The following is a 27,965-nucleotide window of genomic DNA, read 5'->3' on the forward strand; positions in this document are numbered from 1 at the left end:
CTGGTCTAGTCGGATCTTTACAGGATAACTATTCCGGCTGGTCTTGTCGGATCTATACAGGATAACTATTCCGGCTGGTCTAGTCGGATCTTTACAGGATAACAATTCCGGCTGGTCTAGTCGGATCTTTACAGGATAACTATTCCGGCTGGTCTAGTCGGATCTTTACAGGATAACAATTCCGGCTGGTCTAGTCGGATCTTTACAGGATAACTATTCCGGCTGGTCTAGTCGGATCTATACAGGATAACTATTCCGGCTGGTCTAGTCGGATCTTTACAGGATAACAATTCCGGCTGGTCTAGTCGGATCTTTACAGGATAACTATTCCGGCTGGTCTTGTCGGATCTATACAGGATAACTATTCCGGCTGGTCTAGTCGGATCTTTACAGGATAACAATTCCGGCTGGTCTAGTCGGATCTTTACAGGATAACTATTCCGGCTGGTCTAGTCGGATCTTTACAGGATAACTATTCCGGCTGGTCTTGTCGGATCTATACAGGATAACTAATCCGCCTGGTTTAGACTTTGGTGTTCCAGGACGTGTAGGTTTTGGCTGGCGTAAAACCGTCGACTTGTCAGTTGGATTAATTGTTTACTGGCTATATAATCCTCAGCTGTATTAACTAGTTTACTTCTTCACCAATGACCCTGCTATGCACCTTAGCTGTACATGTACGCCTGTGACGATTCTTTTTCGTTATTTATGGATTTCATAACTAAAAATATGTGATGGGCTACATTGATGTGTTTTCAAAGAGGATAAGGAAAACGTTTTTTTTTTTCCTTCGTTAGAATCGATGTGTATCAGTTCTGAAATATTCACACACGTTCGTTTTTGTGAATGAACGAGATTAAAAATGTCGACTTCCAGACCGATGGATTCTTCTCGCCATTACCCGGAAAATTCCGGATCTCTCCCTGGGGCTCGCCTCGTTACAGATACGTACCTAGGAGTGCCCCGGACCATGACTGTCTCGTCTTCTCCGAATTCAACAATGCGAGACGGCTTTGTTGTTACCAAGCAGCCGACCAAATCGAAAAACAAAAGTTTCGGACAGACAAACGAATCGAGGTTTATGAAAGAGAGCAATGTAGACAGTGGGTTAACTATCCTCCCTTGGGAGGATTTTATCTACGATCCCCGGGTCCTCAATGACTTATTTCACCTGGAAACAGACGGGGTCATTACCTATGACCCCGAGGAGGTCAATGTCTTTTTTCACGCTACTAGGATGATGAAGCCAACGTTTGGTGATGTGTCGGAAAATGGAAAGTCATGGTAATATAGCCAGATAACAAATAACATACAGTCTAATGTTTACTGTCACTTTTTAGGTTACTGAGTAACTGCACTTTATCGAATTGTCCACACATGAAAGCTAAGTCAGATTCTTGTCGAAGAAGAATATAGAATTGTTTTATTAACTGTATAATCATACCATCGTAATTAATTGTTTTCCGGTGTGAGACGAAGCTGCATATGTTCCGTGCTTGTTAAAGTAGTATACGAGCTGGTTTTACTAACCCGGTTCTACTTTTGAGAACTTGACATTATTAGGATTGACCATAACTTGGAGTCTTATTTCTTTTTCGGTTTTTCATTAGTCATCGCGTAAATCTTACCTAAGTTTTATCAATATTAAGTTTAAATTACGGTTATGTGAACGTATAAGTATTATGCTGTTGTTTTGTTTGGTAAAAATGCACAGAGGTTCTATACAGTATCATCGGCTTGTTAATCCAAGTTGGCCGCGATAGCCAAGTCGGAAAGACGGTTGCCTACATATTCTCTGGTGAAAAGCAGAGGTGCATGATTTGACAATTCCTACCAGTGGGGGATGTTTTCTCGGAAAGCTGAGAAACGCTTGCCTTGGATAAGACACTCTATCCTTATTTCTCTGGAAGGCATGTGGCAGGCCTCCCGTATGTTGTTCAGTAAGTCACCAGCTTCTACATGGAGGACGACTCAAAATGACATTGGCTGTTCAGGGGCCTATAGATCCAGCAAACAAAACATGTCAGGTCGTTCAGTACTCAGTAAACCAATGTTTGTAACTAATATCATTATATCATACTTCGTTGACGCCTAACGATAATCATAATTTATTTTTCCCACTAAAGACATTTAAAGTTATGTTTCAATTTTAGCGATTTCCATTGCAGGGTATTAACCGTCGAGAACGTCATGGAGATGGAAAGGGTACGGCAATGGTTAACCGAGAGAGTTTCTGTATTTGGTGTCACGCTCGTCAAAAAGGAGGGAAAGTTTGGGAGGAGTCAGAGGGGTATGGTCATCACACGTCTCAGATACTGTGATAATCTCTAGTATAAACTTCAGTGAACTTGGGCGTGGAATGAAGCCTTGATTAAGAAAAACGCTGACAAGTAGAAAACCTTGTGTGATCTTTAATGTTTATAATCAGGTTAAATTCTCAAGTAGACGACGTAATACAACTACACGGATTAAAATCCTAAGTGCATACATAAAAGCTATGCTTCAGACGACATGACAGGTGCCAACATTCCATTATAAAGCTTTATATCTCCACTGTTTCTGACACGACTAAGATCTCGTCAAAAATGCTGGAAATCATCGTTCTCTGTAATAAGATTAACTGGAATTTAAACGGAATTTCTTAACATTCTCTCTAAGACTGGTTTTCAAGTAATCAAGCATCAGAAATCTCCCTAGTTCACAGGAAATAAAACAGATACTTTCCTCCATACAGCGTCATTTCTGACAGTATTCTCCGAAACCTTCCTCCTTACAGCGTCATGTCTGACAGTATTCTCAAACACCTTCCTCCTTACAGCGTCATGTCTGACAGTATTCTCCGACACCTTCCTCCTTACAGCGTCATGTCTGACAGTATTCTCAAACACCTTCCTCCTTACAGCGTCATGTCTGACAGTATTCTCAAACACCTTCCTCCTTACAGCGTCATGTCTGACAGTATTCTCCGAAACCTTCCTCCTTACAGCGTCATGTCTGACAGTATTCTCCGAAACCTTCCTCCTTACAGCGTCATGTCTGACAGTATTCTCCGAAACCTTCCTCCTTACAGCGTCATGTCTGACAGTATTCTCAAACACCTTCCTCCTTACAGCGTCATGTCTGACAGTATTCTCCAAAACCTTCCTCCTTACAGCGTCATGTCTGACAGTATTCTCCGAAACCTTCCTCCTTACAGCGTCATGTCTGACAGTATTCTCCGAAACCTTCCTCCTTACAGCGTCATGTCTGACAGTATTCTCAAACACCATCCTCCTTACAGCGTCATGTCTGACAGTATTCTCCGAAACCTTCCTCCTTACAGCGTCATGTCTGACAGTATTCTCCGAAACCTTCCTCCTTACAGCGTCATGTCTGACAGTATTCTCAAACACCTTCCTCCTTACAGCGTCATGTCTGACAGTATTCTCCGAAACCTTCCTCCTTACAGCGTCATGTCTGACAGTATTCTCCAAAACCTTCCTCCTTACAGCGTCATGTCTGACAGTATTCTCCGAAACCTTCCTCCTTACAGCGTCATGTCTGACAGTATTCTCCAGTAAAACCTTCCTCCTTACAGCGTCATGTCTGACAGTATTCTCCAAACACCTTCCTCCTTACAGCGTCATGTCTGACAGTATTCTCAGAACACCTTCCTCCTTACAGCGTCATGTCTGACAGTATTCTCACAAACCTTCCTCCTTACAGCGTCATGTCTGACAGTATTCTCAAACACCTTCCTCCTTACAGCGTCATGTCTGACAGTATTCTCAGCGTCATGTCTGACAGTATTCTCAAACACCTTCCTCCTTCACAGCGACACACCTTCCTCCTTACAGCGTCATGTCTGACAGTATTCTCAAACACCTTCCTCCTTACAGCGTCATGTCTGACAGTATTCTCAAACACCTTCCTCCTTACAGCGTCATGTCTGACAGTATTCTCCGACACCTTCCTCCTTACAGCGTCATGTCTGACAGTATTCTCCGAAACCTTCCTCCTTACAGCGTCATGTCTGACAGTATTCTCAAACACCTTCCTCCTTACAGCGTCATGTCTGACAGTATTCTCAAACACCTTCCTCCTTACAGCGTCATGTCTGACAGTATTCTCAAACACCTTCCTCCTTACAGCGTCATGTCTGACAGTATTCTCAAACACCTTCCTCCTTACAGCGTCATGTCTGACAGTATTCTCCGAAACCTTCCTCCTTACAGCGTCATGTCTGACAGTATTCTCCGAAACCTTCCTCCTTACAGCGTCATGTCTGACAGTATGCTCCAAAACCTTCCTCCTTACAGCGTCATGTCTGACAGTATTCTCCGAAACCTTCCTCCTTACAGCGTCATGTCTGACAGTATTCTCCGACACCTTCCTCCTTACAGCGTCATGTCTGACAGTATTCTCCAAAACCTTCCTCCTTACAGCGTCATGTCTGACAGTATTCTCAAACACCTTCCTCCTTACAGCGTCATGTCTGACAGTATTCTCCGAAACCTTCCTCCTTACAGCGTCATGTCTGACAGTATTCTACCTTCCTCCTTACAGCGTCATGTCTGACAGTATTCTCGAAACCTTCCTCCTTACAGCGTCATGTCTGAGGGAAAACCTTCCTCCTTACAGCGTCATGTCTGACAGTATTCTCAGACACCTTCCTCCTTACAGCGTCATGTCTGACAGTATTCTCCAAAACCTTCCTCCTTACAGCGTCATGTCTGACAGTATTCTCAGAAACCTTCCTCCTTACAGCGTCATGTCTGACAGTATTCTCAAACACCTTCCTCCTTACAGCGTCATGTCTGTATTCTCCGACACCTTCCTCCTTACAGCGTATTCTGACCAAAACCTTCCTCCTTACAGCGTCATGTCTGACAGTATTCTTACCAAAACCTTCCTCCTTACAGCGTCATGTCTGACAGTATACAGCGCTCCAAGTATTCTCAGACGACAACCTTCCTCCTTACAGCGTCATGTCTGACAGTATTCTACAAAACCTTCCTCTTACTCTACAGCGTCATGTCTGACAGTATTCTCCGACACCTTCCTCCTTACAGCGTGACATGTCTCAAACACCTTCCTCCTTACAGTCATGCTCCAAAACCTTCCTCCTTACAGCGTCATGTCTGACAGTATTCTCAAACACCTTCCTCCTTACAGCGTCATGTCTGACAGTATTCTCCGAAACCTTCCTCCTTACAGCGTCATGTCTGACATTATTCTCATATATTTTCCTCCTTACAGTATTAACAATATTCCGCGGATATTCTCCTACTTTTAGCCTCAATTATTCCTCATTACAGCCCCGTGCCTGATAGTATTTGACCCAGGGAAGGGAAATGTACGGGACCAGTTGTACCACGCCTTCGTCAAGTCCGTCAGCGCCATGGACCATGGCAGGAAATGCTGTATAGAAGTAGGTTTATAACAGTATTTGATACAGATAGTGTTCTATCATTTTTGCTTTATTTCTTTGTACTAGTCTCCGATAAACAGCAGAGAATAACACAATGAAAACATTTATCTTATCCCATAGATGAATCTCAATGGGTGCGTAGAAAACTGGTGTACACGTGTGACAGGTGCTAAATGTAAGGCTGTCGGCGCCAAACTCATCATTACTGACGGAGAGGAGCGGGACAACTTCCTGTCCGCTGAAAACATTATCTGTTGTGTCCTCTGTTTACCAGTATGGGCAATCCAGACGACAATTCTACAGGTAATGTACAGGTCATACAGACGACAATTCTACAGGTAACGTACAGGTTATACAGACGACAATTCTACAGGTAATGTACAGGTTATACAGACGACAATTCTACAGGTAATGTAAGGTCATAAAGACGATAATTCTACAGGTAATGTATCGGTCATACAAACGATAATTCTACAGGTAATGTACAGGTCATACAGACGACAATTCTACAGGTAATGTACAGGTCATACAGACAATTCTACAGGTAATGTACAGGTCATACAGACGACAATTCTACAGGTAATGTATCGGTCATACAGGCGACAATTCTACAGGTAATGTACAGGTCATACAGACGACAATTCTACAGGTAATGTAAAGGTCATACAGACATTTCTACAGGTAATGTACAGGTTATACAGACAATTCTACAGGTAATGTACAGGTTATACAGACGACAATTCTACAGGTAATGTACAGGTCATACAGACGACAATTCTACATGTAATGTACAGGTCATACAGACGACAATTCTACATGTAATGTACAGGTCATACAGACGACAATTCTACAGGTTATGTACAGGTCATACAGACGACAATTCTACATGTAATGTACAGGTCATACAGACAATTCTACATGTAATGTACAGGTCATACAGACGACAATTCTACAGGTAATGTACAGGTCATACAGACGACAACTCTACAGGTAATGTATCGGTCATACAGACGACAATTCTACAGGTAATGTACAGGTCATACAGACGACAATTCGACAGGTAATGTACAGGTCATACAGACGACAATTTTACAGGTAACGTACAGGTTATACAGACGACAATTCTACAGGTAATGTACAGGTCATACAGACGACAATTCTATAGGTAATGTATCGGTCATACAGATGACAATTCTACAGGTAATGTACAGGTCATACAGACGACAATTCTACAGGTAATGTAAAGGTCATACAGACATTTCTACAGGTAATGTACAGGTTATACAGACAATTCTACAGGTAATGTACAGGTTATACAGACGACAATTCTACAGGTAATGTACAGGTCATACAGACGACAATTCTACAGGTAATGTACAGGTCATACAGACGACAATTCTACATGTAATGTACAGGTCATACAGACGACAATTCTACAGGTAATGTACAGGTCATACAGACGACAATTCTACAGTTAATGTACAGGTCATACAGACGACAATTCTACAGGTAATGTACAGGTCATACAGACGACAATTCTACAGGTAACGTACAGGTTATACAGACGACAATTCTACAGGTAATGTACAGGTCATACAGACGACAATTCTATAGGTAATGTATCGGTCATACAGATGACAATTCTACAGGTAATGTACAGGTCATACAGACGACAATTCTACAGGTAATGTACATGTCTTACAGACGACAATTCTACAGTTAATGTACAGGTTATACAGACAATTCTACAGGTAATGTACAGGTCATACAGACGACAATTCTACAGGTAATGTACAGGTCATACAGACGACAATTCTACATGTAATGTACAGGTCATACAGACGACAATTCTACATGTAATGTACAGGTCATACAGACGACAATTCTACAGGTAATGTACAGGTCATACAGACGACAATTCTACATGTAATGTACAGGTCATACAGACAATTCTACAGGTAATGTACAGGTCATACAGACGACAATTCTACAGGTAATGTAGATGTCATACAGACGACAATTCTACAGGTAATGTACAGGTCATACAGACGACAATTCTACAGGTAATGTACAGGTTATACAGACGACAATTCTACAGGTAATGTACATGTCATACAGACGACAACTCTACAGATAATGTACAGGTCATACAGACGACATTTCTACAGGTAATGTACAGGTCATGCAGACGACAATTATATAGGTAATGTACAGGTTATACAGACAATTCTACAGGTAATGTACAGGCCATACAGACGACAATTCTACAGGTAATGTACAGGTCATACAGACGACAATTCTACAGGTAATGTACAGGTCATACAGACAATTCTACAGGTAATGTACAGGTCATACAGACGACAATTCTACAGGTAATGTACAGGTCATACAGACGACAATTCTACAGGTAATGTACAGGTCATACAGACGATAATTCTACAGGTAATGTACAGGTTATACAGACAATTCTACAGGTAATGTACAGGTTATACAGACGACAATTCTACAGGTAATGTACAGGTCATACAGACGACAATTCTACATGTAATGTACAGGTCATACAGACAATTCTAGAGGTAATGTACAGGTCATACAGACGACAATTCTACAGGTAATGTACAGGTCATACAGACGACAATTCTACATGTAATGTACAGGTCATACAGACAATTCTAGAGGTAATGTACAGGTCATACAGACGACAATTCTACAGGTAATGTACAGGTCATACAGACGACAATTCTACAGGTAACGTACAGGTTATACAGACGACAATTCTACAGGTAATGTACATGTCATACAGACGACAACTCTACAGATAATGTACAGGTCATACAGACGACATTTCTACAGGTTATGAACAGGTCATGCAGACGACAATTCTACAGGTAATGTACAGGTTATACAGACAATTCTACAGGTAATGTACTGGCCATACAGACGACAATTCTACAGGTATTGTACCGGTCATACAGACGACAATTCTACAGGTAATGTATCGGTTATACAGACGATAATTCTGCAGGTAATGTATCGGTCATACAGACGACAATTCTACAGGTAATGTACAGGTCATATAGACGATAATTCTACAGGTAATGTACAGGTCATACAGACGACAACTCTACAGGTAATGTACATGTCATACAGACGACAATTCTGCAGGTAATGTACAGGTCATACAGACGACAATTCTACAGGTAATGTTCAGGTCATGCAGACGACAATGATACAGGTAATGTACAGGTCATACAGACGACAATGATACAGGTAATGTACAGGTCATACAGACGACAATTCTACAGGTAATGTACATGTCTTACAGACGACAATTCTACAGTTAATGTACAGGTCATACAGACGACAATTCTACAGGTAACGTACAGGTTATACAGACGACAATTCTACAGGTAATGTACAGGTTATACAGACGACAATTCTACAGGTAATGTAACTGTCATACAAACGATAATTCTACAGGAAATTCAGATGTCATACAGACGACAATTCTACAGGTAATGTACAGGTTATACAGACAATTCTACAGGTAATGTACAGGTCATACAAACGACAATTCTACAGGTAATGTATCGGTCATACAGGCGACAATTCTACAGGTAATGTACAGGTCATACAGACGACAATTCTACATGTAATGTACAGGTCATACAGACGACAATTCTATATGTAATGTACAGGTCATACAGACGACAATTCTACATGTAATGTACAGGTCATATAGACGACAATTCTACATGTAATGTACAGGTCATACAGACAATTCTACAGGTAATGTACAGGTCATAGAGACGACAACTCTACAGGTAATGTATCGGTCATACAGACGACAATTCTACAGGTAATGTACAGGTCATACAGACGACAATTCGACAGGTAATGTACAGGTCATACAGACGACAATTCTACAGGTAACGTACAGGTTATACAGACGACAATTCTACAGGTAATGTACATGTCATACAGACGACAATTCTACAGGTAATGTACAAGTCATACAGACGACAACTCTACATATAATGTACAGGTCATACAGACGACATTTCTACAGGTAATGTACAGGTCATACAGACGACAATGATACAGGTAATGTACAGGTCATACAGACGACAATTCTATATGTAATGTACAGGTCATACAGACGACAATTCTACATGTAATGTACAGGTCATATAGACGACAATTCTACATGTAATGTACAGGTCATACAGACAATTCTACAGGTAATGTACAGGTCATAGAGACGACAACTCTACAGGTAATGTATCGGTCATACAGACGACAATTCTACAGGTAATGTACAGGTCATACAGACGACAATTCGACAGGTAATGTACAGGTCATACAGACGACAATTCTACAGGTAACGTACAGGTTATACAGACGACAATTCTACAGGTAATGTACATGTCATACAGACGACAATTCTACAGGTAATGTACAAGTCATACAGACGACAACTCTACATATAATGTACAGGTCATACAGACGACATTTCTACAGGTAATGTACAGGTCATACAGACGACAATTCTACAGGTAATGTAACTGTCATACAGACGACAGTTCTACAGGTAATGTACAGGTCATACAGACGACAATTCGACAGGTAATGTACAGGTCATACAGACGACAATTCTACAGGTAACGTACAGGTTATACAGACGGCAATTCTACAGGTAATGTACAGGTCATACGTGTGATGTTTTGGAAATACAGGCCGGGAACAATCCTTTATTTTGTGATATATTGTGCCTTCCTTTCCATATAAGTTTACACTTGTCTTTTTTTTTTTGTTCCATTTGAAATTGTTATCTATACTTATAACTTATTCTGCTCTACGTGTTTCTACACAGGCGCACCGACATTTCCAGTACCTGGACTACAGCCTAGATCTGAGTTTGGAGGAACTGAGGCTACATGGCTCTATGGGAGGCGCTGCAAGTCAACGCGAGAAATTATTCGCAGGTAAACACGCCACATTGCCTTCTTTTCACTTCTGTTTATACCAATATAAATCCAATATCTTATTTTCTAATTGTTGCGTGTAACAGCCTATGACAATTCCAAAGTTTATGTTTGCTTGCATCGTGGGTGGTCCATTTTCAACATTGAAACGATGCATTCTTTATGAACTAAAGAATATAACGTTGAGTTTGATCAAATACATACATGCAAAGTAAGGTGATAACGATTGTTTCAATGTGTCTTTATACCGGATCTACACCACTAATGAATACAGACATCAGTCAAATAAGATCTTGATCAAGTGAAAATACAGGATTATTTAAGGAACTGTCTCTATACAATGATAAAATTCTCCAAATCCAGATCTGTTCTCTTTCTTTACAGAAAACAAACGAACCGGAGTGTTCCGAACGAAACCGTCAGAGGCAGGTGTGGCGTCCCTGGACCCTAGACGCAAGGAAGAACTGGACGGCCATAAGTATATCTGTATTAAAAAATACGATAAAAAGGACAATAAACCGATGGAGGAAACCATTGACGAGCATGAAACGACAACTCTACAAAATTTACTCGCACATATAGCGAAAAGTAAACAGAAAAACGAAGGAGGCGACAACAACGTGTGCGCTGGCTCTGTAGACACGTCTTACGAAGTTGTCGACAATCTGACGGATGATGTGAAGGCGCAGACTGCAACGAGTAAGGCCAATGACAAGGTTGGTCTGCTTCAAGCCAACGTCCAAGTTCACCGGCATGGTCCTAGGAAGTCGTCACAGGTAAAGGAACATGACGACGAAAGTGATATAATGGATAATGATGAGCGAAAAGAAATAGATAAACTGAAAATGATGAAACCTAAAGGTGTTAAGAATGCCGAGAATGAACAGCGAGTGAATTGGGACCAGGTCAAAGACGTATTGAATGAGCGAATACGTACAGCAACACTGGATACTTTTACCGAAACACGAAATAACCACGAGTACGGAAACGGAATGGAAACATTACTTCTGAAAGGTTATTCCAGACACAAAGAGGTAGAGGAAGAGGATGAAACTTCAAAAACACCCAAGGCAAAGAATGTTAAAAAGAAGCCGAAAAGACGGTCTTCAAGTGTACATAAATGCAGACCTAACATACAAAATGGGGATTATCAGCCCCGAAACACTCCTAATTCAGAAAGACCCGTAAGTAGGAAAGGATATGTAAACCGAAACCTCGACTCATCTAATGAAAGTGTTGAAAGATACAAGACAGAGGACATCACATGTCTGCCAGAAACACAGGAAGTCGATACATATACACAGGAGGTACGTTCAAGACGTCGGAAACAGTCGAAACAATTGACAAAATTCTCGGAATCTTCTGGAGATGAGAGCGAAGAGGAGTTCACGGAATACTTACGGGATGCTACCATTCTCAGAAACATTGACCAGGAACGACTGTTCACAGAGCGCCATTATCCTAACCAATTAAAAGGTACGATGACTGAACAGGTACAGACAACTCCCAAGCCGTACCTGTTACCGGAAGAGGACGAGTTCGACGGTAAAACGAGTAGCATCATTCCTGTGGGAAAGACGGATCGCACATGTCTTATAGACAATACCGATGATAATTTTGACGACATGCAAACAAATGGAGCTGAGGGCGACATTGAACTGACTGATTGTGAACTGGATGATGATGACGAAGATGACGATGAAGATGGAAATGCACAAGAGCAATTGGATGCCACGCAGAAGAAGAAGGTACCACAAGCAGTACTTGACCGCAGTAAGAGGCCCAGTAGGTACGACTCGACGAGAAAGTATCTTGGAATCCGAACCCCGCGACGTAATCAGCGACCCATGACGACCGATACAGTTCAGCACCAGGCTGTTTACGAAATGGAGCTTATGTGATGGAAATTTCACGATCCTGTACATTTCTCAATTTGTAGTCGGTACAAAGTGTCGGATATAGAAAAAATGTACGCAACTTTAATTAGTGACTTGCGATCAGTTTTCAACGAAATGATGTTAATTATTTCATAGGTTTGTTATTTCACAAAATGATGACACTCTTTGTTACCGCCATACTGAGCAAAAACAAAAATAAAACCTCGTCAAATTAATGTATTTATACGTGTTAGGGAAACTGTATTAGACAATGCACTTTACTTCGCATGGTTAAGTTGACGAAGCATTACATTAATACAGAAAAAGTCGTATAAAATGGTGTACAATCATTCAAGAGAAGATTTTGCTGAAATAGAATTGAAATTCGGTAATGATAGAAATGAAAGCTGAATCGAAGCATTTTTCTGAGATGTTACGGTGTATCAAACGCAAAGGAATTTCTGTGGTGTGATTGTACAATATTTTACTGTATAAAAACCAAGTAAAAATGCTGCTCAACAGTAAAGTCCCTAACTTAGCGATCAACCCACCTTTGTCATGTCTCTATTGATAGTCTTGGTTTTGTTTTAATCAATTTGTCACAATTTTATACGTGGAGTGTGTGCAAGATATTTTTAGAATGTTTTGGTGTTTTTACCTATTACCAGACAGTACCACTTTTGAATCCTGTTTATGATAGTGTCCTTATTGTCGTGTGTCCATGGTAACGGTTCACCAAGTGACGTTTGCCCTACACCACAGCCTTTCTTATTGACTCTTTGGTAGACTGAAAGTCAACAATATCATTATAAGTCTATACAAATCATTATCTCAAGTTTTTACAAACGGAGAATAAATATTACCAATTTGTGTATTTGTTGTTTGTATCTAGTCTTTGCCACGACGATGCTTTTTCTAGAGATACACGAGGGAACCTGGCGTTCACCGAAAGTGTCAAGGAAATGATTACAAAGCTCTTGATCGGCAAGATTCTGCTGAGTAGTATCATCTATGGTTAACGATACGACCCAGAGTAAACCTGTGAAACGGACAAATACTTGAGAGAACAGATCTTAAGAATTACAATTCTTCAGATAAAGAGATCTAAACAATACTGGAGAGAAATAGATCTTAACAATACTAGATAGAAATAGATCTTAACAATACTGGAGAGAAATAGATCTTAACAATACTGGACAGAAATAGATCTTTACAATACTGGAGAGAAATAGATCTTAACAATACTGGACAGAAATACTGGAGAGAAATAGATCTTAACAATACTAGACAGAAATAGATTTTAACAATACTGGACAGAAATACTGGAGAGAAATAGATCTTAACAATACTGGACAGAAATAGATCTTAACAATACTGGAGAGAAATAAATCTTAACAATACTGGACAGAAATAAATCTTTACAATACTGGACAGAAATAGATCTTAACAATACTGGAGAGAAATAGATCTTAACAATACTGGAGAGAAATAAATCTTTACAATACTGGAGAGAAATAGATCTTAACAATACTGGACAGAAATACTGGAGAGAAATAGATCTTAACAATACTGGACAGAAATAGATCTTAACAATACTGGAGAGAAAGATATATCCCGTACATAAGAACAATACAGTACTGTAGACCTTTCTGTTCTTGGGATGAACAGTCATTTCTAGTGCTTCAGAAAAAATGACCTTAACAGCAGTTCAGAGAAACACTGACCATCACAGCATCAAAGCAGTTACCTCTGTAACAGAGTAACAACTTTCATTGGAGACAACTTCTAAAGACTCTCAAAACCCCATCATTAAAAACGAAAAAACAGCTATTTAATTCAGAGATTTAATTTTTTTGTGTGTAAAATGGACATTCCAGTAATGACTGGCATTGCTCTTCCGCAGGATTGATTTTGAAAACTTGGTTTTTTTCTCCACCTTGTCAGGAGTCCTGTGAATGTTTCTTTCTTTTGTTCACATTTTCACCTATTTTTTTAAAATTTGGTATTAGACAATGATTTTGGATGACATGTTGGTATTATCTTGTCCCAGTAGGCTTTACTCAGAAGAAAGTAAGAGTTTGGTCTAGCAGGGACCATGTCTGGCTCAGCAGGAGAAAGAAAATCAATTCTACTCAAAAGTGAACAAGTATTTGACTCAGTAGGAATGAATACTAAAAAATAAGGAAGGAGACACGATTAAACTCCTTCACCAATGACTAAGTAAGGAGACACGATTAAACTCCTTCACCAATGACTAAGTAAGGAGACACGATTAAACTTCACCAATGGCTAAGTAAAGAGACACGATTAAACTCCTTCACCAATGACTAAGTAAGGAGACACGATTAAACTTCACCAATGGCTAAGTAAAGAGACACGATTAAACTCCTTCACCAATGACTAAACTCCTTCATAAGTAAGGAGACACGATTAAACTCCTTCACCAATGACTAAGTAAGGAGACACGATTCAACTCCTTCACCAATGACTAAGTAAAGAGACACGATTAAACTCCTTCACCAATGACTAAGTAAGGAGACACGAATAAACTCCTTCACCAATGACTAAGTAAGGAGACACGATTAAACTCCTTCACCAATGACTAAGTAAGGAGACACGATTAAACTTCACCAATGGCTAAGTAAAGAGACACGATTAAACAAACTCCTTCACCAATGACTAAGTAAGGAGACACGATTAAACTCCTTCACCAATGACTAAACTCCTTCACCAATGACTAAGTAAGGAGACACGATTAAACTCCTTCACCAATGACTAAGTAAGGAGACACGATTAAACTTCACCAATGACTTCACCAATGACTAAGTAAGGAGACACGATTAAACTTCACCAATGACTAAGTAAAGAGACACGATTAAACTCCTTCACCAATGACTAAGTAAGGAACTTCTTCACCAATGACTAAGTAAGGAGACACGATTAAACTCCTTCACCAATGACTAAGTAAGGAGACACGATTAAACTCCTTCACCAATGACTAAGTAAGGAGACACGATTAAACTCCTTCACCAATGACTAAGTAAGGAGACACGATTAAACTCCTTCACCAATGACTAAGTAAGGAGACACGATTAAACTTCACCATTGACTAAGTAAGGAGACACGATTAAACTCCTTCACCAATGACTAAGTAAGGAGACACGATTAAACTCCTTCACCAATGACTAAGTAAGGAGACACAATTAAACTCCTTCACCAATGACTACGTAAGGAGACACGAATAAACTCCTTCACCAATGACTAAACTCCTTCACCAATGACTAAGTAAGGAGACACGATTAAGGAGAACTCCTTCACCAATGACTAAGTAAAGAGACACGATTAAACTCCTTCACCAATGACTAAGTAAGAGAGACACGATTAAACTCCTTCACCAATGACTAAGTAAGGAGACACGATTAAACTCCTTCACCTAAGACTTCACCAATGACTAAGTAAGGAGACACGATTAAACTTCACCAATGACTAAGAGACACGATTAAACTCCTTCACCAATGACTAAGTAAGGAGACACGATTAAACTCCTTCACCAATGACTAAGTAAGGAGACACGATTAAACTCCTTCACCAATGACTAAGTAAGGAGACACGATTAAACTTCACCAATGGCTAAGTAAAGAGACACGATTAAACTCCTTCACCAATGACTAAGTAAGGAGACACGATTAAACTCCTTCACCAATGACTAAGTAAGGAGACACGATTAAACTCCTTCACCAATGACTAAGTAATGAGACACGATTAAACTCCTTCACCAATGACTAAGTAAGGAGACACGATTAAACTCCTTCACCAATGACTAAGTAAGGAGACACGATTAAACTCCTTCACCAATGACTAAGTAAGGAGACACGATTCAACTCCTTCACCAATGACTAAGTAAAGAGACACGATTAAACTCCTTCACCAATGACTAAGTAAGGAGACACGATTAAACTTCACCAATGGCTAAGTAAAGAGACACGATTAAACTCCTTCACCAATGACTAAGTAAGGAGACACGATTAAACTCCTTCACCAATGACTAAGTAAGGAGACACGATTAAACTCCTTCACCAATGACTAAGTAAGGAGACACGATTAAACTCCTTCACCAATGACTAAGTAAGGAGACACGATTAAACTTCACCAATGGCTAAGTAAAGAGACACGATTAAACTCCTTCACCAATGACTAAGTAAGGAGACACGATTAAACTTCACCATTGACTAAGTAAGGAGACACGATTAAACTCCTTCACCAATGACTAAGTAAGGAGACACGATTAAACTCCTTCACCAATGACTAAGTAAGGAGACACGATTAAACTCCTTCACCAATGACTAAGTAAGGAGACAAACCAATGACTAAGTAAAGAGACACGATTGAACTCCTTCACCAATGACTAAGTAAGGAGACACGATTAAACTCCTTCACCAATGACTAAGTAAGGAGACACGATTAAACTCCTTCACCAATGACTAAGTAAGGAGACACGATTAAACTCCTTCACCAATGACTAAGTAAGGAGACACGATTAAACTCCATCACCAATGACTAAGTAAGGAGACACGATTAAACTCCTTCACCAATGACTAAGTAAGGAGACACACGATTAAACTCCTTCACCAATGACTACGTATTGAGACACGATTATTCTTCACCAATGTGTTATTATAGAGTCTCGATTAAACTCCTTCACCAATGAATAAGTAAGGAGACACGATTAAACTTCACCAATGACTAAGTAAGGAGACACGATTAAACTCCTTCACCAATGACTAAGTAAGGAGACACAATTAAACTCCTTCACCAATGACTACGTAAGGAGACACGAATAAACTCCTTCACCAATGACTAAGTAAGGAGACACGATTAAACTCCTTCAACAATGACTAAGTAAGGAGACACGATTAAACTTCACCAATGGCTAAGTAAAGAGACACGATTAAACTCCTTCACCAATGACTAAGTAAGGAGACACGATTAAACTTCACCAATGACTAAGTAAGGAGACACGATTAAACTCCCCCTTCACCAATTGACTAAGTCACCAATGACTCCTTCACCAATGACTAAGGAGACACGATTAAACTTCACCAATGACTAAGTAAGGAGACACGATTAAACTTCACCAATGGCTAAGTAAAGAGACACGATTACTTCACCAATGACTAAGTAAGGAGACACGATTAAACTCCTTCACCAATGACTAAGTAAGGAGACACGATTAAACTCCTTCACCAATGACTAAGTCAGGAGACACGATTCAACTCCTTCACCAATGACTAAGTAAAGAGACACGATTGAACTCCTTCACCAATGACTAAGTAAGGAGACACGATTAAACTCCTTCACCAATGACTAAGTAAGGAGACACAATTAAACTCCTTCACCAATGACTACTTAAGGAGACATCACTTAACACATCTGGTGTATTGTAAATCAAATCCATCTAGATCAGTCACATTAGTTTACCTGTAGAGGAACAGGACACATATAATTCCTGTTAAACAACGTATGTAGTTAAAAGGCCAGGGCTTACACATCATTCTCATTTTTAAAAAAATATTCTAGCATACTCAAGAAAACTGCAGTTCACAGTAAATGCCTTTGACAGTATACTTGATATATAGGTTTATACATAAACATTCCATTTGTTACAGGCCTGAGTTCTCAGTGGAGGTTAAATATTAGTGTAATACATGTGGAACACAGCAAGTGTTACAAGAGTTACTTCCCTTCCAACTTAATTCTTTGGCTAACGAATCATTTCCAATTTAAGTAAGAACGTTTTATTAATAACATGATCTGATATAACATATGTTTATTAACATTTAAGGTAGATCACACATCAACAACATGTTTTTACAGTATTTATCTTTGACCACATCATTGTACATGTTTATCATATTTCACTTCATGTCTAACAGGTCTGAAGTGTATAATTTCTAAAGCTGAAGTTCCTAACATCTCCAATGGTCACAGAAAACTGTCTGTAGTGTTGATCTCCTAATACAGGCCTACTGTAAGACAATGTCAGCTGGGTTGTTGTAACAGAATTCTTAACTTACTGTTGATTTTATTAAAAGATCATCCTATTACTGAACTATGTCAAGAGTTCTACTACAGATATAAAACATTGTCCACAGTTACTTCTGTGATCTGTTAATGTTTTTATACATGTCTCATCTATCCACAGTTATTTTTATACTTGTCTCATCTGTCCACAGTTATTTGTGTGATCTCTGAATGTTTTTATACTTGTCTCATCTGTCCACAGTTATTTTTATACATGTCTCATCTGTCCACAGTTATTTTTATACTTGTCTCATCTGTCCACAGTTATTTTTATACTTGTCTCATCTGTCCACAGTTATTTTTATACTTGTCTCATCTGTCCACAGTTATTTCTGTGATCTGTGAATGTTTTTATACTTGTCTCATCTGTCCACAGTTATTTCTGTGATCTGTGAATGTTTTTATACTTGTACAGACTGACAGTAGTATTCCACAGTGTTGGTAAATATAGTGTTGCTTCACCATAAAGATATTGTCTTTGCAATAAAGATTTTGTCATTATTCCGGACCTATACACTACACAAAAGTCAGGTGTCAGCAGATGCCATCTCATAATCTGGAGGGAATCTTCTCTTTTTGAAGTTTTCGATACCAACCTGAAAATGTTCAATGATAAAAATTAATGTAAAAAGAACACAGTCATCACTTCTGTGATTTCCTTGGTAACAGAACAGGCACCTGTTTTAGAACTGTTGTAGTAATTTTATATCACAAGACAACCACTTTATAATCACATGTGACAATATCACCACATCACATTCATGTTATTGTTAAATTATCGGCAAAGTCACCAGGCATCAACCCAACTTATATCCGACCATCAGAATGAGACAATAGACATAATTAAACACTGAGAAAGAACTATCAGAAGTATGTTTTAAAATTCCAAAACAGAAACAGGTTCTCTATGTTTTACAAACACACGTTGTCAGTGTTGTTTAACATATAACAAAATCAGCTGGTAATGTTGTCAGTGTTGTCTAACATATAACAAAATCAGCTGGTATTGTTGTCAGTGTTGTCTAACATATAACAAAATCAGCTGGTAATGTTGTCAGTGTTGTCTAACATATAACAAAATCAGCTGGTAATGTTGTCAGTGTTGTCTAACATATAACAAAATCAGCTGGTAATGTTGTTAGTGTTGTCTAACATATAACAAAATCAGCTGGTAATGTTGTCAGTGTTGTCTAACATAACAAAAATCAGCTGGTAATGTTGTCAGTGTTGTCTAACATATAACAAAATCAGCGAATTATGTTGTCTAACATATAACAAAAATCAGCTGGTAATGTTGTCAGTGTTGTCTAACATATAACAAAATCAGCTGGTAATGTTGTCAGTGTTGTCTAACATATAACAAAATCAGCTGGTGATGTTGCCAGTGTCGTATAACATACAAGAAAATTTTACATATACATCATAATATTGTGAGACTGAGTTAATGGGTTAAGTTACACCTATTGATACCAGTAGATACTGCTTGTTCAGTATGTACACAAACAACTTTACCTCAAATGTCTTCAGTACATGGTCACAGGCATGGTACAGATCTGTCAGGCCTTTCTTCAGGATTTCTGTAGCAATCGCACCTGTATAGATAACAAACTTGTTACAACAAATATAAGGAGAAATTAATCATCACATTTGTCTTATATACATAATGTACTTCAACCAACAGAACACAAAACATGTCACAAAACATGACACAAAACATGACATTAAACGTGACACAAAACGTGACACAAAACATGACAACAAAACATGTCACAAAACATGACACAAAACATGACACAAAACGTCACAAAACATGTCACAAAACATGACACAAAACATGTCACAAAACATGACACAAAATGTGACACAAAACGTGTCACAAAACATGTCACAAAACATGTCACAAAACATGACACAAAACATGTCACAAAACATGACACAAAACATGACACATGATACAAAACATGTCACAAAACATGTCACAAAATAGAACAAAAAAACAACAGAATACATGCTCATACTTACCATTAGTCTGGATGCGAAAGTTGATCTTGTTTTCTGATGGGTGAGGTATACTGTAACCACAGAACTGGACATCTGGGCTAGAAATACAGAAAAGTTAACAATCATTGATAGATCTTGAACTGATGGAAAGAACCATTCACTAGCATAATATACTGGATGGATATATGAGAATTCTACAGTAATCAAAGTGTAGATTGTCCTGGGATATCTCAGATTTACGGCTCTAGAAGCTCCATTGTTTATAACCTATCTGAGATACAGAAATATCCAACTAAAAGCACTTCTCTTCTTCACCTTTAATAACAAAGTGTCACACACATATCAAAATGTTCTGTCCTTTTTGTCTTAACAGACACACTTCTGCATCTCACAGTGAAATCCATATTAAAATGTTTTGTCCCCTTTGTCTTACAGACTTACCAATATATCCAGGTAAACAAAGATGCAGTTGTAATTACACACTTTAAGTGACTAACAACAAGAAATATCCCATCTCTTCAATAGCTATTTCCACATAGTCTTTGAATGAAGTTTCACCTTAATGGTCATACTGCTACATCTGACTTAAACAGTCCACCTGACTTTGTCTTCAGTAGTGATGCTATCCTGTTTGACTTGGAATTATTTATCTGGTTAACCTAAGATTTGATATGTCAGACTGAATATGTATTCAGGGTTTTCCATAAGAGCCGGTCGCCGGATCATTTGGCCGCCTACACCAATCCAGTTCCGTAATAATGTTCCGTACACGACTACACGTACATGGCAGGCCAGCCTCCTACTTTCACTACACAGCCTACTACTTACAAAATTATGGAAAACCCTGTGTATTATCAAAAAGCAACATAGAAGCTAAAAACAATGTACCTTATTTTACTGGGCGGTGACCAATGTGGTCTATGCACTGAAAAGGAACTAAAGAGGAGGATTACTTTTCTCTTACCATGGACTACTGGAACACTCGACCAGCTTGGAGGTGAGATAGGGGATCTCAATCCATGGGGATGATTAAGCTAGGAGCTTGCCGAGTGTTTGTAACTCAATCATGTTTTCCCAAGGGCTGTGATCCACACATCTCACTATAAGCAGGGTAAATGATTACTTTCCTCTTTCTCTGCTGGCTGTATCATACATTAGTTTCTGTACATGTTATCCTAGATCTTTGCATTGAGGATGTGATGTCACAGTTATGAAAAGATTGTTGAATTGTTGACATGATGCTAGTGAATTTGTACTGTGACGTCAACACTACCGTCCCGACAGGAGAATCCCCTCTCTCAACCCTAGGGTGAGACAATAGAATCTTACCTGGGTCTGTTTCGCTTAAAAGAATATCTCGGCCTGAGTGCATATGTAAGAGTTTGACTGGTCAGCATGAGGCTTGCCAGGATGAGAAAGTTCTGTCCATGACACAGACCCATGTTTGATTATTTTTCTCAGTAACAAATTCAAGTTTTTGTGAAACATATTCGTGGAGTCATCATCATTAATGTTCCATGGAATGTGTATCCCAATTGATGACATTCTGAATTTTCTACATGGTTATGCCACATGGTTATGCCACATGGTTACTCCATGGTTATGCCACATAAAATGATGATGCTTAACCCCAATGCGATTAGTCTCACAGCCCGTGCCAGCTGTCCTTCCTTACCCTGTGTAGGATAGAGTTATTCCATCCCAAGCAATCACAGGATGACCTTGTGAAGTAGGATAATACTGACTCAGGACACTTTACATTCATATATAGTTTAATTATGTTATCTTTTATTATTGTTCATGAATAAATTGTCAAATCCTTCTTGTGTCTGTTTTGCATACCTGATCATTCTGACAATCAAAGATGGCCGCCTAACACAATCTTTAATTTTTCCATGAAATATCAAACTTGAAAATCCTATAGCAATGTAATGTTCCTCATCTTTGGACCTTTATTTCTCAAAAAAAAAGAACAAAACAACAAAAAACAACAAAAAAAAACCCTATGCACATTATGTGGATTTTTACGGAATGTGAGAATTATAAATCGTCATCAATGCCAATGTCAATTTTTTTTATGTTGATGGTAAAGTCTTAAAGTGGATAACAAATAATCCATTGAAAATTCATTAAAATATTTATCATTATTATAATTACTAATATAAGTAGGAACAAAGGATGAAAATGCAACAAAGACAATATCTTGAGACTTACTTTTTCATGATGATGTAGCGAAGGGAGTTACCCAGTGTGTGGTCTTCACCATGTAATACAAATGTCCGACATGTTTCATCCTCATTATCAGTCTCTATCTAGAATGTTAAGCAAAGCTCATTAGTGGATTAGGAATGAATGAACTTTATTGTAATTCTGGATAAAAGGAAATTTACCAAAGAGAAATGTATTATTAGATCATTAAAACATTTGATTCGAAGGTGATTTGAAGGAATCTTTCTTTACTTATAATTATGTATGATTATATCATTAAATCATTTCTGTAAAGTTACACTACTTAATCAGCTAATGAGTGACTGTGATTCTGTTTCATCTAGTTAAAGTTCCTACCTAAATTGAGATTGGTGAAAGGTTGTGTTCTCTGGGGGTTTTACTTTATAGTTGGTGACAGATGATGAAAATCTGTATATATTTGGCTTAATGGAAATCTTCATTTCTAACACATTTCAATATCTGATAGGTGGATTTACACAGGTATAATATATTGGGTTTTTTTTCGTAAGGGAGTGGTTAGTTTCATTGGGTAAACTTCTGGTTGTTGAATTCTGACCACAATGTCTCTGATGCTAATCTATTAACTTATTCCATTTGTAGCATTTCACAAGTATGTTTCTATAAATCTAGACAGTTGTTATAAATCACTTGGGTTGAAATTCAAACATTGAATTTATTTATTTAAATTCTAAGTAATAACACAAAATAATTCATTTAGTTGCTGGAGTCTTTAAGCATTGTGACAGGTATATTCTGTTGATGTCTTTGTTAACAGCTGTTTGATGTCCATCAACTCAGAACTTGGGTCAGAATGTGGAGACAAACTGTCACTTTCATATACATGTTGTACTAATGAACACTGGACATTCTTCATGATACCAATATACTTTCTGTAAAGACATTTTCCCCATCTACTTCTGTTGTAGTTAAAGTTTGTGCGATCAGTATTAATGCTTCTTTAAGTCACGTAACTCTAGTTTTGTTGGGCTAATTCTTCATGCTTGTGTGCAGAAGTTTAGACAAAAATCATAAAAATTAAAATACTTTGTCTACCTTGTGCTCTCTGCTACCAGTACTGTAAATAGGCATCTTTCATAAAATCAATCATTCAAAATTAATGTTTACACTTAACTATGATACATGACACTTGCAGTAAAGAATAGATGCAGATGTTTTATCTGTAAGCAGCCTGCATATGAAAACAACCATTTGTTATAACAATCAATGGAACTGGTGACTGCTCACTGAAAACAATATTATTGGAGGCTTTTCTTGTCTGAATTTTTGCATTTGGTCATATTACTGACATATATCTGTGAAAATATTTTAAAATGGAGAGTTTGGAAGAGGAAAGTAATGATCATTACTATTATGTGTATTATGAATACTTTGGTGCACCAAGGTTCTTCATCCTACATTCAATGCAAGCCAAGTTACATCCCAAACATAAAATTTTAACAAAGGGCAATAACTTTGTAAATATGGGGTTGTAAGCCTTGAATATACTGATCTAGGTTCTAGGTGTGAAAAATTAATCAACATGACTGATGAATGTTTCTAAGAATCATGCTCCATCAGCTAACTGGCAGATAGATCATTCAACATAAAACATCCATTATCATTTCAAAGAACATAAATTAAAGACTTAACATGGCAAGAAAATGCTAAATGCTACCAAGCAAACTGAGAACATTTATACAGGAGTAACTTCATCAGCTGATTGACGGACAGTATTCAACATGTACCTTCTTTTATAATTCAAAACCACATTTAGCTATAATTCAAACAAATTGAAATTTTGAGAATTAAAGATGTTTGTTCTACTTCATGATCAACTTCTGGGAAATTAACAATATTGCTCTATTTGGGTGGGAATAGGTGGCTTTGCACAGGCGTGCATTTTCATATTTCTATGCAGCATGTCTTTTGATGGCAAGTCTGGTCCCTTGTTTATTTAGAAGTACTGAAAACCTGCTATACATCAATGACATTATTTGAAAAAGAGAGTTATATGTCCTACTCCATGCATCGGCATTGATGCATTTTGTGCGATGTCCTTGCTACATGTTGTCTCAGTTTCACGTTAAATTTCAAAAGTCTAATGTGAGAACATAAATATTCTATTATGTGATATACATTAGTATTAAGGAGATGCGAGCCAAAGTTTTTCATTTGTTGTGTAAATAAGACATTCACATGTTCAGGGCTCTCCATTAGTCTGTCGATTTGTGAAAATAATCACATTATATTATACCACCCAGTCCCTACCACATGGACCGAAACGACTTACTAGTCGTATAGTGGCCGGTACTGATACACTGTGCAAGTTTTGGTGTTAGAACTACATCCTAGTCTAACACACCATGACGGTACAGTTCCTGTCTCATTCAATCCCTGCTACAGAAGAAATGTATGGGGTATAACCAGGCTGTGCCATTCCCGCAAACTTACCACCTCTAACAGATTCTTTTTTTCCATTTTCTGTAAGTCGTTGTCGTCCCGAAACATGTGCAACTTCCGGTTATAATAGTGGGATATGCTAATGACAAGAGACCTTACCAGAAATGAACAATTTTTCGGTTAAAAACATGACAATACGGTATATTGATATATGTTAAAAGAGGGTCGTATTAACTTAAATAAAAATATCATATCCTGTAGCAAAGGATCAAGAAAAGCTAAATGCATTAAGATGTTGCTATAGAGAATGAAGGACGACAGTGGTGTAACTATAGAGAATGAAGGACGACAGTGGTGTTACTATAGAGAATGAAGGACGACAGTGGTGCAACTATAGAGAATGAAGGACGACAGTGGTGTAACTATAGAGAATGAAGGACGACAGTGATGTTACTACAGAGAATGAAGGACGACAGTGATGTTACTACAGAGAATGAAGGACGACAGTGGTGTTACTACAGAGAATGAAGGACGACAGTGGTGTTACTATAGAGAATGAAGGACGACAGTGGTGTTACTATAGAGAATGAAGGACGACAGTGGTGTTACTATAGAGAATGAAGGACGACAGTGGTGTAACTATAGAGAATGAAGGACGACAGTGGTGTTACTATAGAGAATGAAGGACGACAGTGGTGTAACTATAGAGAATGAAGGACGACAGTGATGTTACTATAGAGAATGAGGGACGACAGTGGTGTTACTATAGTGTTACTATAGAGAATGAAGGATGACAGTGGTGTTACTATAGAGAATGAAGGATGACAGTGGTGTTACTATAGAGAATGAAGGATGACAGTGGTGTTACTATAGAGAATGAAGGATATATCCTGTTGTATTTAGTATTTACATATCATAATGATCGCCTATATCCTGTTGTATTTAGTATTTACATATCATAATGATTGCCTATATCCTGTTGTATTTAGTATTTACATATCATAATGATTGCCTATATCCTGTTGTATTTAGTATTTACATATCATTATGATCGCCTATATCCTGTTGTATTTAGTATGTTAAATATTTGTGTTGTTAATGAAAACCTCTTTTGGTTTACTTAACATGTGACATTTCTGGTAGAACTGTATGAAATATTGTTTCCACAGAGAAACGTTGTCATACAATATGGCAGTTCCAATAAGCGATCTTGTATTTTTGTCATTTTCATTTTGTTCTTTGTATTTTTTCCCTTCTATCTTTGTCAAGTGCCTTTTTGTTAATTGCAATGTTGTCCTTTGTAGTTTTGTTTTCATTTTGTCCTTTGATTTTTTTTGTCCTCTGTGTTTATGGCCCTTGAATTTTTGTCCTGTGTGTTTTTTATCACCTTTAAGTTTTGTCATATATATTTTCTCCTTTGTATTTCTTTCCTTTTTATTGTTGTCCTTTGTACTAATGTTCCATGTATTTTTCCTACAGAGGATTAGTTTTAACATTCCCTTATCACTGTGTAAACAAGCTAGATAACAAAGCGGACGCAGATTTAATATCTCCGAGGAAACTGACTCATCGACGCCGACAACCTCTTTAGAAGTTGTATGCGTATAAAACAATTTGCTGGGGATATGAAATGCATTTAAACTCTTCAGAGTATGAAAATGATAGATATCTCTTTAAAAATATATAGTTACTCATACTTATGGTTAATACTTTCTATGAAACGGCCGCTATCAAACATAATCGATGTGGGAAGACTTGTCTTATTACATAGAACATTACAGTATACAGAGCTAAGTGTGATGAAGGTAAGAAGCAACCTCCTTCAGCTTGGTAATTAATTGCATAAAAACACAAACATTTGTTGTTAAAGGTGAGTGTATATTTATTTTATTTTATAAAACGGAAGACAGGAAACCGCCATGTATATCAAGCATGCTGACAGTAACATTAAATACGATGGATAACTTGAATTATAAATTTTAGAGCCTTGTTGAAGAAGTAGATGAATTGCTATACTGATTAGAAAATAATGAAACGATTCAATCAAAACTAGGAATTATTGTAAATTGGTTTCAAAGTTAATTCAAAAATCGATTCAAGGTTATGTTAACTTTACGTTTAAACTGAACAGGAAAAGCAGATCGATTTATGAACAGAATCTTAGTTAAAACTTGAAGTCGATAACGAGGACAAAATATAAACAAAATAAATATTTATACAGGAAGAATTAAAGATTACATTAACAATGAATATACCGATATCTTAAAATAGTTAAATATCTAATAATTCAATCAATGAAATTGTCATAAGCGGTGTATACAGTTAAATATAAAGATATCCCGGCCTATTTGATTAATCAAGATACGATAATTTGTAAACCTTTGTATGATATACCGATACAATTCAGTATACAATATAATTCTGAATCATACCTTAACAAGTATTGCTTTATTATGTGGATACGCATATTTCATAGCAGTTCTACAACCTTCTGGTGATTACAGTGTAAAAGAAGGATATACTGATAACATATATTTAAATAGATATCCGAAAGCAGTCACTGCTAAAGTGAAAAAATCACAATTATATAAGATACAAAACAACAAACATATCAAAGATTGCATGGAACAAAAATAGAAATAATAAAAAACAAAAATAAAAACAAAAATAAAAACGAAATAATCAATAAAACAAGGAACCATAAATACAGGGATTAAGCACGGGTGAAAAACATTTTAGCACTAAGCCATCTGAGGTAAGCATCAAAGTGATTTTATGAAATATAGGGTTTAAATATGTAATGTAATTTTTTTAATCTGGAAAGGGTTGGTTGTAAAATGATATTTGTAGACAAACTAGACAAACTTTGCTGGCACGTAGTCTTCACAAAAAACTGCGGTCACCGTCAGGAAATTGTATTAGTTTTGATGCAGTGAAGGGACCGTTGGAAACGGTTGATATTTTGAATCGTGAAGGCATGTT

General features: G+C 37.8%; 2 protein-coding genes across 2 annotated transcripts; one reads left to right on the plus strand and one right to left on the minus strand.

Annotated features, from left to right (window-relative positions):
• Window positions 1–862: 862 nt before the first annotated feature.
• On the plus strand, window positions 863–12,296 carry LOC132563336 (uncharacterized). Its single transcript, XM_060228098.1, has 6 exons — window positions 863–1,284; window positions 2,169–2,290; window positions 5,298–5,410; window positions 5,531–5,713; window positions 10,284–10,395; window positions 10,780–12,296. The coding sequence occupies exons 1-6, from the start codon at window positions 863–865 to the stop codon at window positions 12,294–12,296; spliced, it is 2,469 nt and encodes an 822-aa protein (XP_060084081.1).
• Window positions 12,297–18,082: 5,786 nt separating this feature from the next.
• Window positions 18,083–25,077, minus strand: LOC132563338 (DNA-directed RNA polymerases I and III subunit RPAC2-like). The gene is made up of 5 exons (XM_060228101.1): window positions 25,035–25,077; window positions 22,569–22,666; window positions 20,376–20,452; window positions 19,866–19,945; window positions 18,083–18,949 (listed from the first exon to the last, which is right to left on the minus strand). The coding sequence occupies exons 1-5, from the start codon at window positions 25,059–25,061 to the stop codon at window positions 18,881–18,883; spliced, it is 351 nt and encodes a 116-aa protein (XP_060084084.1). The 5' UTR covers window positions 25,062–25,077; the 3' UTR covers window positions 18,083–18,880.
• Between the last annotated feature and the right edge of the window lie 2,888 nt (window positions 25,078–27,965).

The sequence above is a fragment of the Ylistrum balloti genome, unplaced genomic scaffold (assembly GCF_031769215.1).
Source record: "Ylistrum balloti isolate Yb309-2 unplaced genomic scaffold, AGI_CSIRO_Ybal_v1 Utg371682, whole genome shotgun sequence".
In the NCBI taxonomy this organism is placed as follows: Eukaryota; Metazoa; Mollusca; class Bivalvia; order Pectinida; family Pectinidae; genus Ylistrum; species Ylistrum balloti.

Bases quoted from the DNA above. Each gene is read 5' to 3' on its own strand.
- LOC132563336 (XM_060228098.1), top strand. From the start codon at position 863: ATGTCGACTTCCAGACCGATGGATTCTTCTCGCCATTACCCGGAAAAT. The intron at 5,714-10,283 runs GTAATGTACAGG...GTTTCTACACAG, and splicing joins TCCAGACGACAATTCTACAG to GCGCACCGACATTTCCAGTA. The intron at 10,396-10,779 runs GTAAACACGCCA...CTTTCTTTACAG, and splicing joins ACGCGAGAAATTATTCGCAG to AAAACAAACGAACCGGAGTG.
- LOC132563338 (XM_060228101.1), bottom strand. From the start codon at position 25,061: ATGGAAAAAAAGAATCTGTTAGAGGTG. The intron at 20,453-22,568 runs GTAAGTCTCAAG...CTGTATTTCTAG, and splicing joins CGCTACATCATCATGAAAAA to CCCAGATGTCCAGTTCTGTG. The intron at 19,946-20,375 runs GTAAGTATGAGC...TTATCTATACAG, and splicing joins CTTTCGCATCCAGACTAATG to GTGCGATTGCTACAGAAATC.